Source organism: Culex quinquefasciatus, chromosome 3 (assembly GCF_015732765.1).
Source record: "Culex quinquefasciatus strain JHB chromosome 3, VPISU_Cqui_1.0_pri_paternal, whole genome shotgun sequence".
NCBI lineage: Eukaryota > Metazoa > Arthropoda > Insecta > Diptera > Culicidae > Culex > Culex quinquefasciatus.
Window position 1 is genome coordinate 149,901,148 of NC_051863.1, and position 17,978 is coordinate 149,919,125.

Sequence of the window (17,978 nt, forward strand, 5' to 3'; positions counted from 1 at the left end):
TTAATATGAACTGAACTTCTTTTATTGCTATGAAAATTCTTTTAGACGAAATCATTTATTAAGCTGAATCATTAAAAAAAACTACTCCGTATTATGTAGAAGGTGATTTTATGAAAATGATATTTCAAGTGAAAAAGCTGATATTTAAGGTGAATCCAATGCTTATCTATTTATTTATGAGCTCAAAGAAGTAAGATTTGTTCAAGAAAAAAGATTTGCCAACAAATCCATATTTTCTTCATTATTTTTATTTTCATTTCAACGTCGGCTCAATATTATTCTTTATCATATTCTCTCAAACTGTTCACAGAACCATAATGTATAGCAATGTTATGGTTTTGAAGCATGGATTCATTTTACTCGCCGTCAAAAGACTGTGATTGGAAAAATATCACTGCAAAAAAAAATACTAGTAAATTTAGAAATAGTCTTTAGATTTAGAATATCAATATATTTTCTTGAAAATGTTTTTGCAAGAAGTTAAGACATTAATTGACCCTCGCACTTAATTTGATCATTTATGTTGCTATTTTATACAATTTTGTTAAAGAATATTAACCAGAACCAATATAAGAACAATTTTGGATAAATTTAAAATTTACCGTTTCCGGGAATTTTGTAACCCTGGGAAATTGGACGCTTTATGTAATACTAAATCGCATCAGATTATTCTATTGAGAGCTAGTCAATCTTTTTCTCCGATTTGATTGCAAAGTTAAAGTTCAAAAGCCATACACTGAAATAAAAAAAGTACGAAATTCCTTTATTTTAAGAATTCTGCCTCCTTTCCTTATTAAGTAATTGTGTTTTTCGGATAGCTGAATAAGGATTTTTATATGTTATTTTCAAGTTGGGACCATCCATAAACCACGTGGACACTTTTTGGGAATCTGTTACCTCCACCACCCTCCCCCTCCTTGTGGACAATTGTCCATACAAAAAAACTTTTGTATGGATCGTGGACAATCACCATACCCTCCTAAAGTGACCACGTGGTTTATGGATGGTCCTGTTCAAGTCATTCCAGGCATGTTCATGACAAATTTGATAAATATGAATGTACGTGTTTCTATCAATTTCATGTGATTTTTCCATAGAAATATACATTAAAATCGATAAAAAATATTCACTTTTATCTTAGATTTGTTCTCCGAAACTTACCGTGGATCTGGATACCCTGTTAATATATAATTCTGACTTCTCGATTGAATACGTGAGAGTCAGTTTTTATTATCAATTCCAAAATGGATCAAATTTAATTATGTGTAGATAGAGTTATCTTTTATGATAGGTGCGACCTTAAAAATTTTAAATAACTAAAAGATTCTATTGTTTCATTGCAATGGGTTGCGTTTTCCACGCTGCAGACAAAACATTTTTATTTGTTGGGGGATGGGCATTTTCATTATCGAGTAGGACGGGACAAAGAAAGGGTTTACGACTAGGTTTAGAGTCAATTTTATGAATTTTCAAAAATAATGTGAAGTTTGTGTATGTTAAGGGCAAAAGTCACTGTTTGTCTGTTTTGATCTTATATTTGAAGTTTACTAAATAATGTTTTCAAACCTATAGGTTCTTGAAATCTTTGACACTTTCAAGCAAGTGTTTAGCCAAGCGAATTACCTTACTAACCGTTAAAGAATTTTTGAAATTCTTTTATTATGTTTTCCTAAAATAAATTTGCGGGAAGGTGCTTACATTTTGAATGAAAAAAAAAAATCAAAAACATAAAATAACTTTTATTTCTGATAATGTTGAATCGACGTAACACCTTATAATCTAGCCCTCTTAAACCTTGCGGTTTCGGCAACGGATTCACAGGCGTGTATCGTTCTTTTGCGACAAGACTTTTTTAATTTCTAATAATATTGATTCAAAATCACAGAAAAAAAATATCAGCAGAAATCGTACCAAAAATAAAATTTATGCAAAAATAGTAATCTTTAATCCCAAAAATTAAACTTAAGTTATATATGTACTACTTTGTTAAAATAGGTAAATTTACCATAATTTTTTTTTAATTTTTAATTTAATCTACGCTTTGTTTATCAACCATCAAGAACCATGTGTATGTTTAGGTACTTTAGGATTTTGTTTTATTTTTAAGTTTAAAAATACGTTTCCACTATAAGCGCCTCACATATCAGTTAGTGACTGTCAGCGCCCTAAAAATCATATATGCACTGTAGGCGCCCTCAGCCAAATGCGCATCTACCTAGCTCAAGCCCATCAAACACACCCCTGTTTAAAACCATATTGTCAAAAACTAAAGTTTTGAGTATTTTGTTTGTAATATTTTTTAGTATTTTCAACAAAAAATTCTACATTCGAAATCAAATGATCAAATGATCAAATGATCAAATATATCAAATGATCGGAACTTTTTCATACATTTGGAATGCTAAAACAACATTTTTTTTAAATACTCAAAATTTTCAGAAAACTTCGTATTTTCGAAAAAATACTCAAAATATCAGTTTTTCACAATATGGGTATCAATTGATCGATTTTTTATCATACATTTTGAATGTAATAAATTTTAAAACTTTTGAATTTTGAGTATTTTTTAGAAAATACGTAGTTTTGGGAAAATTAAGAGTATTTAATTAAATTATGGCGAAAATACGGAGTTTTGTAAAAAAATAGTAATTTCAAAAAAGTGATGCAGCTTTCAAAATCTATGAAAAAATCCAAATGGTTTGATTGCGAATAACTGAAATTTTGAGAGTTTTTTTTCGAAAATATGTAGTTTTGGGAAAATTTTAAGTATTTTCAAAAAAATGCTATCATATTAAATGTATTAAAAAATACCTATTATTTAATTCCCACATTGAAAAAAACTGAAATTTTGTGTATTTTTTTCGAAAATACGTAGTTTTGTGAAATTTAGTTCATTCAAATGTTTTTTAAGGGATCCCATCATTTGATACCTATATCAAAAATACGTACCTTTGTGCAAAATATGAGTATTTACAAAAATTTGTGTGATATTTTTCGAAATTTATGAAAAAATTCCGATCGATTTAAAACCATATTGTAAAAAATAAAAGTTTTGAGTATTTTGTGTGTGAGATTTTTTAATATCTTCAAAAAAATACATTCGAAATGTATGAAAAAACTGGATCATTTGATACACGTGTTGCAAGAACAATTATTTTGAGTAGTTTTTCGAGAAATATTAAATTTTCAAAATACTGGAAAAATACATCCCTATCTTTTGATACCTATATTGAAAACAAACTGAAATTTCGATATTTTTTTTTTTTTGAAAACACGTAGTTTTGTGACATTCTTTAGTTCTTTCAATTCTTTTAAAGAATTCCGTCATTTGATACCCATATTGAGAAAAAAAAATGAAATTTTGAGTATTTTTTTTTCAAAGCTACGTAGTTTTGTGAATAATATGAGTATTTTCAAAAAATTGTGTTATAACTTTCGAAATTTATGAAAAAAATCCCGATCGTTTTAAAACCTTAACACCATATGAAAAAAAACCTAAATTTTGAGTAATTTTGGTGGGATTTTTTTTGTATTTTCGACAAAAAAAATATTACATTCGAAATGTATGAAAAATCTGAATTGTTTGATGCCCGTATTGCAATAACAATTATTTTGAGAATTTTTTCGAGAAATATTAAATTTGCACGTGTTTTTCTGAAATTTTTTTTATAATTATAAGTGCAATCGATAGCTGACATCATCCCGATTCCAAAAATAAATAAAAAAAAAATTTTCGCTGTTGGTATGATTGTTCATAGGATTATAGCCAATGATTCCCATATAGCCAAAATCCCATAAGCTCTGTGCTTAGCCGAGGCAGCTGAACGAATCAAAACCGAGGCATGACTGTATGTTAAGCTTCTTAGAAGCGCTGATATGCAAATTTTCAATGATTTTCGAACTTTGAATACTTCATTCTTTTATTTTCGAGGAGCTTTAAAAAAAGGCAAACTTAAGCTTTGAAATTATTTTCAATGGAAAACTACAAAAAAAATCTAACCAATTTCGGTTTTGGATTGTTGTTAAAGATGGGCAATATTTCAAAGTTCAAAAATGATAGTAACTATACTATTGAGCAGTTCTCTCAGATTTCGGTCATTCGATTTTTTTTGTATTTTTTAATCCGACTGAACTTTTTTGGTGCCTTCAGTGTGCCCAAAGAAGCCATTTTGCATCATTAGTTTGTCCATATAATTTTCCATACAAATTTGGCAGCTGGCCATACAAAAATGATGTATGAAAATTCAAAAATCAGTATCTTTTGAAGGATTTTTTTCATCGATTTGGTGTCTTTGACAAAGTTGTAGGTATGGATACAGACTACACTGAAAAAAATGATACACGGTAAAAAAAATTTGGTGATTTTTTATTTAACTTTTTGTCACTAAAACTTGATTTGCAAAAAAACACTATTTTTTATATGTTTTAGAGGACATCAAATTGCAACTTTTCAGAAATTTCCAGGTTGTGCAAAAAATCTTTTTTTTTTCATTTTTTTTTTTTTTTTTTTGCAAAAAATCTTTGAGCGAGTTATAAATTTTTGAATCAATACTATTTTTTCAAAAAATTGAAAAATTGGTCGCAAAAATTTTTCAACTTCAATTTTCGATGTTAAATCAAATTTGCAATCAAAAAGTACCTTATTGAACTTTTGATAAAGTGCTATTTCAGCAACTAAGGGTCGTATGAACAAAGTTCAAAAGTGCAAAATATAAAGAATTTTCTCAGCTTTTCAAAAATATTTTTTCCAGAAGTGGGCAAACATGTGCACTAATTAAAAAAAAGAAAAACTTCGACTATTTTCAAAAAAGTCACTTAAAAATGTATTTAACTTGAAAACGGTGCACTTTATCAAAATTTCACTAAAGTACTATTGGATTGCAAATTTGATTTTACATCGAGAAATTAAGTTGAAAAATTTTTGTGATCAATTTTTCGATTTTTTTTAAAAAATCGGTATTGATTAAAAAAATCATAACTCGCTTAAAGATTTTTTGCACAACCTGGAAATTTCTGAAAAGTTGGCATATGATGTCCTCTAAAACATATATAAAAAAAATAATAAAATCAGTGTTTTTTTTTGCAAATCAAGTTTTGGTGACAAGAAGTTAAATCAAAAATCACCAAAAAATTTTTACCAAATCGATCAAAAATTCTTTCAAAAGATACAGATTTTTGAATTTTCATACATCATTTTTGTATGGCCAGCTGCCAAATTTGTATGCAAAATGGCTTCTTTGGGCATACCGAAAGCACCAAAAAAATTTCAGTCGGATTAAAAATTAAAATTTAACAAAAAAGACCGATTTCGTAGAGCATTGCTTTTTTTTTCCTTGGATGGCCCACCTCTTACCCATACACATCTTTGTAGCATGGAAGGATTACGAGCAGATATCTTTCGATAATTCAATTGTCCGTATTTTAGAGTGTCCTAAATCTAACTCTACTTCCGTGTATGCCCATCCGTCTCTCTCATTTGTCATCTCAAGGCGCTCATACTTTCAAGAGTCTTTTTCATTTCACCAGATTGCTTACATCCACTTTGGGTACTGGAATCATTTACTGTTCCACACACATATGAGCACATAGGGGTTTATCGCGCCCAGAATCGCGTTTCTTTGGACTGTTTCATATGCGGCCCAGTGACATCCTCATTAGGACGTGAACCGATATAGAGAAGCCGACCGTCATGACATGCTCTCCTTCACAGCCACACCTATGGGATGCCACTTCATTCCAAAGGTCTCTGCCTTACTAAAGGTTTGTTTCAGAACATAAATAAAAAGGAACAAGCAAAATTGGGAAAATCAATCCAATGTTTAGGTCAAAAGGTAGAAATGATGTGAAAAAGGATGGAAGAAATGATGTGAAAACAGATCTGCAAAAAATTTCAAGGATGTTTCGAAGAAGAGTTCATTCAAATAAACGATTTTTTTTTTTGAATATTTTCATAATTGCGGAAGTTTTTTTATTGTGAATAATAATAATTACAATGAGTTTAGCCTTAACAGTTAGCTTACTTCTTCATCTTCTCTAAATCACTGCTTCTGCAGCCTGCAGCTCGCATGCTTTGCTTATCGGAACTATTTCCTAGGTGAATTCTATGCCTCGATTAATTTAAAATCTTACCGTCTACTTTTGATATCAATGTGTGTGTTTGTTGTGTTGTAATCGTTTTGAAACAGGTTAGTGTTTTTGTTTTGTTCTACGTAATTTATTTTTTACCTTTAAGTGGGAGTGTGTCTCGCTACGTTCGTTTCGTGTACCTAAATATTTACAGGGTGGATTAATTTAGTTTATTTTAGTTGTTACAAATAATTTCACAGTCGTCTCTAAATGCAAACAATAACTTACGATAACTCAGGGTATTTCATACCAACAATTAATTTAGGAGGAAAACAATTGCTTAAATTTTTGACAACGAAAGAGCTTTAACAGAGCAAAAACGAACCCGAATGTGGTTAATTTTAAATCATCATAAATAGAGTGGAGTAGACTGCGCTTAATTCTGGGTAATAACTTATTCCGATAGAGGAGCAGGAAGGAAAAAAAAAAAAAACAAAAATCAGTTCAGCTTATTACTTTTCAGTTGAACGCGCCTCATACAGCGATAATGAGCCCGCTGGCGCTGCAATCAGATTATGCGAAAAATGGTGGAACGCGCACGCACACACGCACACATTTTTGCCTGATTCGATAAGCTCATTTTCACCTGCTGCTGGCAACACTGGTCGACGCTGCCCCGACGCCACCAAATGAAATGATGATGACCGATCAGTTGAGTGAATGGAATGTGATTTTTACTACCTGTTGACGGCTTTAATGCTGTTTTGGGGGGGTGGGAGTGGCGTGTGACGAGAGGGTAAATCGTTTTACGTTCAATGGACTGTGAGAGTGGGTGGGAAGAGGGAGCGAGTTGGGTGGTGGGGGAGAGAGATCATAAAAGTTTCCCAACTAAAATAATCATCATTGGGCAACATTGGGAGAGTTTTGAGTGGGGAGTGAGGGCGAGTGGAAGCTATTTTCCGCTACTAATTAATAAATAATCATAAATTTTATGTTTCAGTGGCCACGTGGGAGGGGGAGGAAGTGTTCTTTGTGTTCGGGTTTTGCTGATATGTACACGAGTGGACCTCGGCCAGGACATCTTTTTCGATGGAAACTGGCATTCAACCTCACTACTCTTTGATATGGGAGGCGGTCAGCCGTGGTTTGGGTGGGAAAGTGCTTATTGAAAATATCCTCATTTTTCATTCCATTTATATAATTACATACTTAGAAGCGTAATTCCATTTTACCGTTGATAACGTTCACGCACGCACAAAATTGTGTCCTGGGCTTGGCCTGAGTGAGCAGAGAAGCCGCCAAATTGAATACCGCAATCTCTCCCTCTCTCTCTCTCTCTCGTTCTGTGTGGGAACTAACCCGTTGCTGCGGGAGGAAAAGTCTGCAATTTTCACAAAGGCTGTATTTGCAGCAGTACAAGCGCTTTCGGAAATAATTTTAATAAGTATTACGAATGCTTTCTTTTCTACCTGGTGCAATAATTAAAAGTTCTTACAGGTGGTAAAACCAACCCTATTCTATATTTACAACTGCGCGCTGAAATACGTATTGTTCTACTACTTGCGTTCAGTGGAGCTTACTTTTGCTTTCATTTTTAAAATCAACATTATCTACCCTTTTAAATTCTCTATTTACACGCCCCCTCACTGGGGAGAAATCGTTCGTTCTTTGGTATGAAATTGTGTTTATCTAATAGTGCTTAATCGTTCGCGAAGCGAACCTCCTAAAAGCGAATTAAATTGAGCGAAAACAAAAAAAAAAAACAATAAAACAACCCCCTAAATCTAATCCCGCTCGTGGTGGAACTGGTGCAGCTGGGCCGACGCCTCGTGCAGTTGCTGGGCCAGGTGGGGACTGTCGTGCAGGCTGTTGACGAGGGCGCCCGTGTGGTCCACGGCACCGCCGCCGCCGCCCAGGCCACCACCCATGCCGGCCAGTCCGGCCAGCTGGGCCGGATCGTACAGGGACATCTTGAGACGTTTGCACTTGGCGCGCCGGTTCTTGAACCAGAACTGGACGTTCTTGCTCTCCAGGCGGGGGAACTTTTGGCTGAAATGGTAGAAGGAGAGGGAGAAGAATGTGTTGTTAGATAATGTTACATTTTGAACTAAGTTTGCTTAGCTCAGAATTTTTTCCAATTTATAAACTTGTTAAATATCTTTTGCGATTTTTTTTTACTTTAAAATTCGCGAAAAATGAAAAATTTTCAACCAATTTTTAATTTAAAAAATAGAAGAATGAAATCTTAATTTTTTGAAACATGTTGGTTTAAAAGTTTAAAATTTTTTATTTATCCGGGGTTAACTTTAATTGTATTTTTTCTCAAACGTTTCCTATTTTTCATGAATAAATAAGTATGCAGTATTTTTTCAAATGTCCCAGACTACGCCTCTACCCTTTTCTTCACAAATTAAAACAAAATAGCTTTCAAAAAATAATTTGGGATTAGAGGGTTAACGAATATTCTCAAATATGTTTTAACCAGTCCAAAAATATGGAATTTTGTGATAATTTAAATATTTTACACATAAACTATAAATTGAAAAAATCCATGAAAATTAATGCATTGTTTGATACCCATATTGCAAATCATGAAAATTTAAATAAGATATTATGTGAAACATTTGGTACTTTACACTGAAAACTCTGGTGGAGTGAATATTTATACAAGATTTGACATTATTTGATACCCATATTGCAAATAATGTATACTTGAGTATTTTCAAAAAAAAGTATTTTTTTGTGAAAAGGGTTTCCCACTAAAAACTCTGGTTTAGTGAAATTTTATACAAATTATGGCATTTTTTTATGCTCATATTGCAAAGTAAGAAATTTTATGTTTATTTTAAAAATAATTTATGAATTTTTGGAAATTTAAAACTGTAAACTGAAATGTAATTTAAAAAATTTGCGTCGTTTGAAATTGCAAACTATTCAAATGATAGTAAAAAAACAATATTTTTAAAAAATTAAAAAAAAACAAGAGTTTTCTATGTTAGAGAAGATTTTGTTTGCATAAATTCCTTTTTACAAGTTATTTTAAATTTCACTCATTTTCATTGAGTTACGTCGAAGTTGGACCGGCATGAATGAAAATGAAAAGTAAAAATATATGAAAAAATAGAAGATTAAATTTTAATCATGGTTTATTCTAGATAAAATGAATTTTGCTTCATGCTATTTTTGATCGAAAAAAATTAGGCCTTAGAGCATATAAGATCTTTCCTCATTTTTAATTCAATAGATTTTGTTACAGATTAAATTCTTGCTTCTTAATTTGTTTGAATGAGGACCGGTTATGAAAACTATTAATAATATTAAATCGGACTGTATTAGTCTTTTACAGTGGCAAAAGAACTCAATTGAATTTAATGATTTTTTTAATAGAATCATATTTTGAATTGGAATACAATACAATTTTAAAAACGTAGAAAGGAGAGAATACAAAATAGTAGTTTATGCAACAAGTAGCAAAAAGAGGATTGTTTCAGCACGAGTCGTACATTTATCCAACGAGGTTCACCGAGTTGGATAAATACGAAGAGTGCTGAAAAAATTAAGTTTTGCAACGAGTTCCATACAACATTTTTTGCAATTCCAAAAAACACACACTGAGTGAAATTTTAAGTCAAATTTTCATGAATTTTGTCAATAAATAGTTTAAATCAAAAAAATGTTGAAAAGTGTTACTTTTCGAAACAAGAGCTGAAAAGTTCAACTTTTCAGCACCCATTTGAGTGCTGAAAAGTAGAACTTTTCAGCATTTATTTTGAAAAGTGTTGCTATTCAATTCTGTTATTTTTGGTACAGAAAAGTAGGCTATTTCGTCGTCCAAGAATGACAGGAAAAGTGAGTAGTTTCACAACGGAATTGCAAAAAAAACTTTTCAGCATTATTATCAGCAGTGCTGAAAATGTCATTGGTCATGACGTGAAAATCGGCGACGCTGACACGAATTTTTCATCTTCATTCACTGAATCGCAAAAACGTGACATAAACAAACCCAGCGCAGTCGTGAGTGCCCTAAGTACCTAAGATTATTTAAGATCTTTCCTCTTTTTTTAATTTATTAGATTTTGTTACAGATTATATTGCTATTGCTATATTGCTGCTTGCTTCTTAATTATTATGACAATTTTTAAATAATATATTATCGAACTATAACAGTCTTTCTGTCTTTAGTATGGTCATTAAAATCATTTTCCCATCATTTACTAAATAGATATATATATTTTTAAAAATTCAGGCCTGAAAGGGTTAACATCTAGACTTATAAAATAAATATTTTTTTTATATTGTTGTATAACCGGAGTATTTGGGAAATTTAGTGTTTTTTTTTTGTTCAGTTAAAAAAATATAACGCCATGATTTTTAATCAAACTTCTTCAGGATGAATTTCCTCCCTCCAAATTTTGCAAAATTAGCTCAAACGTGTTAAAAATTTGTTCGGATTTTTCTAAGAAATTGAACCGAAATATATATTATAAGAATTCAGCATTTAATAGTAATTGAAACTCACCGATACGCCATCCGGTTCAGATCCTCCGTATACTTCAAGATCAGATTATGCGACGGGTGAGTGTTCATCGAGAACCAATGCTCCAGCTTGGGCACCTCCGTTACCGGATCGATAAACGTCCGATTCCGCTTCCTCCGCTCGTCCGAGTTAAACGACAGATTGAGGCCACCCTGACCGAGGGCCGCCGCAGCCGCTGCCGCCGCGTGGTTGTTCGGGCTGAGATCGCCGGCCTTGAGTCCGTGCATCGAGGCCGCGTTGGCCTGCATCGCCGGGATGTAGTGACTCATGTACATGATCGAGTGCGAAAACATAGGGTTGTTGATGGCGAACGGGAGGTTCCGCTTGGAGTCCGGCGACGGGGAACGGTACGAGTCGTCGACGGTGCTGCCTTCGGCGTCTTCCATGTCCAGGTCCTCGGAGGCTGGGGAGCGTGAGCGCTGGGGCGAGCTGGACCGCTCGTTGGAGTAGTTTGATTTTGGGCCGTCGTGCTGGTGGTCGGTGGATTCGTTGGCCGATTCGTTTTGGTTGTTGTTGTTGCTGGAGTTTAGGTTGTTTTGGGGGAGTGGGGAGGGTGGGGGACTCACTGACGAGGGGATGTTCTCCTGCTTGATGGGGGTGTCTTCGGTTGGGGTAAGGGGACGGTTGCGTTCGTGGATTGTGAGGGAGAGTGGGAGCTGGGGGGACATTGGCCGATCCAGATCGTCGTCCATTTCGTCCTGCGAGAGGTTGTCGATGTCCTCGGAGGGTGCCGAGGGTGAACTCTTCATGTAGTCCGGCTGGGAGAGCATCATGTTGGGGTTGCCGTACCCGTTGGTCATTCCTTGGCGCATTTCTGCCCGTTTCTGGGCTGCTCGGGCGTTCTTGAACCAGTATACCACGTTGTTAACGTCCAGGGGTTTGCGACCTCGGCGCGAGTCTAGCGAGTTGAGTTGAACGACGTACGACTGGATCTGCTGACGTGATGGGTGCGGGTTCTCCTGGAACCATCGCTGCAACTTGGGCAGTTCCATCTCCGGATCGAAGCTGGTTCGCATGCGAGTCTTCTGGTTGGGGTACTGGGAATGTACGGTCTGCAGTGCCGGGTGCACCACCAGGTTATGGTGCGGATTGGGACGGCTCTCGAGCAACGATTCGCGACTTTCGTGCATGTTGAAGCTGGAAAAGTCCAGATCATTTGGCTGGGCAGCGGCATTCGCAAACGGCAGGATCTTGTGGGCGATCGGGTTGGGTTGCGGTGCCAGCTGGTTGCTCCACCACTGGTCAAACTTTCGCCGCACTTCGTCGGTGATTTCCGGCGTGAAGGAGAATGTGTTCTGCAGCGGACTGCGGCATATCTGGGACAACGTGAGCTGTAACGAAGAGAAAGGTTCGGATTAGCCTACCGACTCTATTACGCGCAGAAACGCTCGTATTTGCTTCCCTTGACTGTGCAAATCCATTAGCAAATTAAACCGCTTCAGCTGTAGTGCTAAAACAAACCCACCACCGCCCCACCTGCTTAGCTAATCAGGGGATATAATCGCTTATCTTGCACTCGCAGCAATGGATCAACAATTGGACAACTACGTGCATTAAAATTATCTTATCAAGCTTGAAGCGAGTCATCCATATTGCGGGCGCGAAAAGGCCCTTCTTTGGCAAGATTGAGTGGGTTGAGGGGGAAAAAAAGTCAGTACATAATTGATGAACTGAGTGAGGATTAGTCACCGAGGGGGGAAAGATTACAGTTTCGAGGTGAGCATGATGGTGAGCCGTGATTTTTAGTAATTGATTTTTTTTTTTCATATTTAAGTTATTGAGTTGATTCACGGCCTTTAACTAGTTTGTAATGAAATCAAGTTAAATTTATATGAAAATAATAGAGTTTGAAGCATCAGATTAAATTTTAAGCGATTAAAGTGAGAGTTTGTAGTGAAGAGTTGATCATAGGAATACTAAGAGGACTTTAAATAATTGAAACCTTGGACGACTTAAGAATATTAATGCTCGACGCAATTAAACTCTTTGGAGGATTGGAGGACTTAGAGACTTAGAAGATTAGGAATTTGGAAGTCATAGCAGTCATGAATGACGGGGAAGACTTGTAATACCAAACTTGGAAGACTACATTGAATTGGTTTAAATTTAGTACAGTGTTAAGATTCGTTGCCCAAACCGTTTTCTACACCAAATCTTCCATCAATCACAACCCAAATCTACTAATTGACGCCTTACCCAACAATGCTCGTTGCATCCATAATCGACAAATTAAATTTACACCCATCAATCACTGCCCCCGGCAGTAACCTGATTAAACCAACAGCCAATACGCATTTGATCAAGATAGTCGTCATCGCAGGCACCGCAAGACAATCCAGAAGCCATATCATCCAATATTAGCCAATCGCGCGCAGTCGTTATCACTAGGCCACTTGGGCAATTATCGGGTCGTAAAAGAGACACTCACGCCCAAGTGGACGCGCGGTACTTAAATGCTTTGAAGGTCCAGCAATAAAGTTCCCGAGCGCTGAGATTTCTTTTTATTGCCCTATCCATCGAAACCTCAATTAGAGGTTGTACCAAGCTGGAGCACTCTTCAGCCGCCTTGATACGAACGGGACCGATAATCTTGAAAACAATGCTACTTAGCGCGAGCTGTCTAGTTCCGGTGGTAATTGGCTCGAAACCAACGCAGCTCAACATCATTATCCTTGCCCCCCGATCTCACTCCCACTGCTGCACACTAATTATACCGACTAGTCGAGCTGGATCCCATGAAGCGAGAGAGTTCTTCCTCGAGTCGGCAAATCCTCCTCTTCAGTTTCCAACTTAACCGATCCGGCAGACAACAACAACTTGAGGAAATGGTTCGTCTTAGGATTTGCTTCCGTGAAGATTCCTTCGAATCCTTCCCTGTCTTGGAGTACAGTGGTCCCGTGTTCTCCGGACTCACAGCAAGCAAATTATAACAAGGTTGAGCTGCCTCACCTGAGACGTACAGTCGTGACTAGTGACACTACACTCGGGGCTGATGAATAGAGATTTGCTTCCAGAAAGCTTAAGCCCCGAGCTGGGCTGAGTATCACAGCTAAACGCTGCTCGGTATGAGGGACAGCCCGGGAGAGATATATGACTATAAATACTTCACATATTATAAATATTGAGCTGATGCTGCTGCAGCAGCTGACGGTGGCGACGACGACAACGACGATGCCAGTTGGTTGATCCGATTTGAATGCCTCCGCTGCAAGCGAGATTGAGCTTAGACAAACTGAGTTCGTACCGTACGGTGGAGATTCTCAAGTTGCTGTTCGAGCAAGGTAGGTATTTCAAAGTACCCGCTTGCGACGGTACTTGTTTGCCACCTTGAGACGATTCCACTTGGTAAAGCTTAAGCTTCATCAAAACCAAACTCCCGACGTCGACGACGAAGTCGTGGAAATCTTGGTGCCTCCCATGTGGTGGAGTTGCTCCAAGATATATTTCACAGAATTAAGATTGAAATTCGAAGATTATAAGTTCGTTCATAATCTCCCGGAGGAAATTAAAATTAATATCATTTCTTAATGATAATAATTATTCCTCTCGAGCTTGCACACGCACACACACATGTGTGTGTGTGCGGGGATCCCAGCTGCCGGAGAAAATCCTTTTTCCAATGAAGGGGTTGAGGCATCAGACAAACAAATAAGAAGTATTAAGTAGAAGAATATATCCCAATCCTTGTTTCTCATCCTCGTGTGTGCTTCACCTTCCCGCTTTCAGATAAACACTTTTCCACCTCTCCGCTCCTCCAATACGCAATCAGGATCTCGACGAGATCCGTAATACCCTTCTTGTAGCGGCTTATAATACATCAGACACAACCCGGGGCTCGCAAAACTGGAGGAGGGCTTTGCAACGTCTCTCGCGCTGCCTGGCTGCGTCTGAGGGGTGAAGCACTTCTTGAAACTAAGCCAAGAGTTTGGGGCGTTGGAGGAACAACAAATCTATTTATTAGCACAGCTTTCATTAGACGGTGGAACTGGATGGTTTGCATGAGGTTGGTAACCTTATTTTTTTTTCAATTTGAACTCAGAAAATTTTGGATTTTCGAATCATAGCAGTTCATTTCTTTTAATTTCTGCAAATTAAATTGAAATTTTCAAACGAGCTTAAAGTCCGAAGTTCTCAAAGTCTTCCGAGTTTTTCAAAGTCTTCCAATTCTTCTAAGCCTTCCAAGTCTCCCAAGTTTTCCAAGTCTACCAAGTCTTCCAAGTCTGCTCGTCCAAGTCTTCCAAGTCGTCTAAGTCGTCCAAGTCGTCCAAGTCTTCCAAGTCTTCCTAGTTTTTCAAGTCTTCCAAGTCTTCCAAGTCGTCCAAGTCGTCCAAGTCGTCTAAGTCGTCCAAGTCGTCCAAGTCTTCCAAGTCTTCCTAGTTTTTCAAGTCTTCCAAGTCGTCCAAGTCTTCCAAGTTTTCCAAGTCTTCCAAGTCTTCCAAGTCTTCCAAGTCTTCCAAGTCTTCCAAATCTTCCAAGTCTTCCAAGTCTACACTCTACACTCTACACTCTACACTCTACATTCTACACTCTACACTCTACACTCTACACTCTACACTCTACACTCTACACTCTACACTCTACACTCTATACTCTACACTCTACACTCTACACTTCTTGAAACTAAGCCAAGAGTTTGGGGCGTTGGAGGAACAACAAATCTATTTATTAGCACAGCTTTCATTAGACGGTGGAACTGGATGGTTTGCATGAGGTTGGTAACCTTATTTTTTTTCAATTTGAACTCAGAAAATTTTGGATTTTCGAATCATAGCAGTTCATTTCTTTTAATTTCTGCAAATTAAATTGAAATTTTCAAACGAGCTTAAAGTCCGAAGTTCTCAAAGTCTTCCGAGTTTTTCAAAGTCTTCCAATTCTTCTAAGCCTTCCAAGTCTCCCAAGTTTTCCAAGTCTACCAAGTCTTCCAAGTTTGCTCGTCCAAGTCGTCCAAGTCTTCCAAGTCTTCCTAGTTTTTCAAGTCTTCCAAGTCTTCCAAGTCGTCCAAGTCTTCCAAGTCGTCTAAGTCGTCCAAGTCGTCCAAGTCTTCCAAGTCTTCCTAGTTTTTCAAGTCTTCCAAGTCGTCCAAGTCTTCCAAGTTTTCCAAGTCTTCCAAGTCTTCCAAGTCTTCCAAGTCTTCCAAGTCTTCCAAGTCTTCCAAGTCTTCCAAATCTTCCAAGTCTTCCAAGTCTACACTCTACACTCTACACTCTACACTCTACATTCTACACTCTACACTCTACACTCTACACTCTACACTCTACACTCTACACTCTACACTCTACACTCTACACTCTACACTCTACACTCTACACTCTACACTCTACACTCTACACTCTACACTCTACACTCTACACTCTACACTCTACACTCTACACTCTACACTCTACACTCTACACTCTACACTCTACACTCTACACTCTACACTCTACACTCTACACTCTACACTCTACACTCTACACTCTACACTCTACACTCTACACTCTACACTCTACACTCTACACTCTACACTCTACACTCTACACTCTACACTCTACACTCTACACTCTACACTCACTCTACACTCTACACTCTACACTCTACACTCTACACTCTACACTCTACACTGTACACTGTACACTCTACACTCTACACTCTACACTCTACACTCTACACTCTACACTCTACACTCTACACTCAACACTCTACACTTGATGTTCATACGTTATTGAGGCAAAGTAAAGCAAATGCTACATAACTTTGAAGTCCGTAACTGAGATGAGTTAACATTAAGAATTTCCTTCAAGCGCCTTGTTTTATTCCTCATAAAAAGAAAATCAGTCTGCTTTGATTAACAGTTTAAAAATACGTAAAACAACACTGCTCCCATCCACACACTTGCAGAGCACCACTCAAAAGCATTCCTGCGTGATCCGAGAAATCTCAAAGCTGCACAAACAACAGCCGTCCAACATGACGACTTCCAATTCCGGGAGATTGATTTTAATCAACATTCATTAGAAGAAATGCGCGCTATGCAGATCTAAGAAAAATAACGTCCGACTTTATCTGCGAGAGTGGTTTTTCCCCCAAACACTTGCTCATTTCTGCGGCCCCGTTGGATTGGCGCTCAAAAAATGCTAATGATTTTTCATTTTTGGTTTGATTTAGGAACGCAGAATGATTTAATTAGGAAAGCGTTGGAATTTGCGGCTTGAATATTTTGTGAAATCCACTAGAGCTTACCTCATCGAGCGGACAGCCGGTGGACCGGAGCACGGCGTGCGACTGCAGGATCAACAGCTTGAGCAGCTTATCCTTGATCTCGGCCAGCTGGGAGGGCTTGTGGCGTAGGATGGTGATCTTGAGCGTGACCACCGAGGTCAGCTCGCCGAGGATGTCGTTGACCGAGACGAGCGGGTTGTCCGAGATGGCGTCCAGCGCGAGGGCCTTCCAGTTCTTGATGGAGATCGATCCTTGAGAAAAGGAAATTTATGTTGTTATTCATCTAGCCTAACTTGAGGCGCAACGCTTACAAATGAAGGGTAGCGTTACATTCAGGGGATTAAATTTGAGAAACTTACCTCTAGCAGCGTTGGTGATCTCCGACGAGTAGCCGAGCCGCTGCAGGGCCGTCTGCACGATATCACAGAACGGGGTGGCCGCCGGGATGATGACGTAGCTGTCGGTTTCGATGTTGGGGCGCCGCTTCCAGGGGCTGCGGGCGTCAAAGTTCAGCGTCGCCTGCAGCGAGCTGACGGACTCGACCACGCAGTGCAGGGGCAGGGACTTGGCTGTGGAGGGGGAGAGAAGAAAATGGTTTAATAAAGCAAAAAACTTGATGCCCGTCAAAACTTGAGACGGTTGGGGATGATGTCGATAAAATCTTTCCAATAATCTTAAAATACCCTGAGTTTTTCCGAGAAAACCGCGAAGAGCAGCAGCGGGAAATTTTAATCCCTTTTCACTCAAGTCACGCGGCTGAGAGGGCAAAGAGCGATTGGACGTTTATTGTGAATTTATATTAGTAGAGTAAAGTGAGATGTTTTGCAAAAAATCTCTTCAGTTCAAAGTCTGTTCAATCCACGTCAAAAAGATTGACAACCTATTTGGGAACCCATTAAACATTTTCCAACGTTCAAATATCTAATCCTCACCTTCCATCGGTTAAAACTCATCGCCAAATTCAATCCCAGCCCACACGCTCCGTTGTCGAAAAAAGTGACTTTCCACGCCATCACTTCCGCTCACCTGTGATTGGCAGTTATCGTCGCAAATCTGCGTGCTCTCTTTGCACTCATTTTCCCTCCCTCCAAAATGTCTCAGCTTTTCCGGAAAACCGCACAACCGTCTTCACCTCATCATCTTTTTTCCGCCCAACCCCCCCTCAAACAACGCCAAA

At 37.7% G+C, this 17,978-nt stretch overlaps 1 protein-coding gene across 5 annotated transcripts in view; it reads right to left on the bottom strand.

Moving 5' to 3' along the window:
• Positions 1-5,954: 5,954 nt before the first annotated feature.
• The window catches only part of LOC6037143, a 185,027-nt gene continuing 173,003 nt past the window's right edge, over positions 5,955-17,978 (bottom strand). For all 5 annotated transcript variants that reach the window (XM_038261949.1, XM_038261947.1, XM_038261948.1 and 2 more), the window contains 4 exons: positions 17,161-17,370; positions 16,823-17,052; positions 10,586-11,934; positions 5,955-8,115 (listed from right to left, as the gene is read on the bottom strand). In XM_038261949.1, the coding sequence (XP_038117877.1) occupies positions 7,851-8,115; positions 10,586-11,934; positions 16,823-17,052; positions 17,161-17,370 (2,054 nt within the window). In that variant the 3' untranslated portion in view covers positions 5,955-7,850. The remainder of the gene's footprint in view (positions 8,116-10,585; positions 11,935-16,822; positions 17,053-17,160; positions 17,371-17,978) is intronic.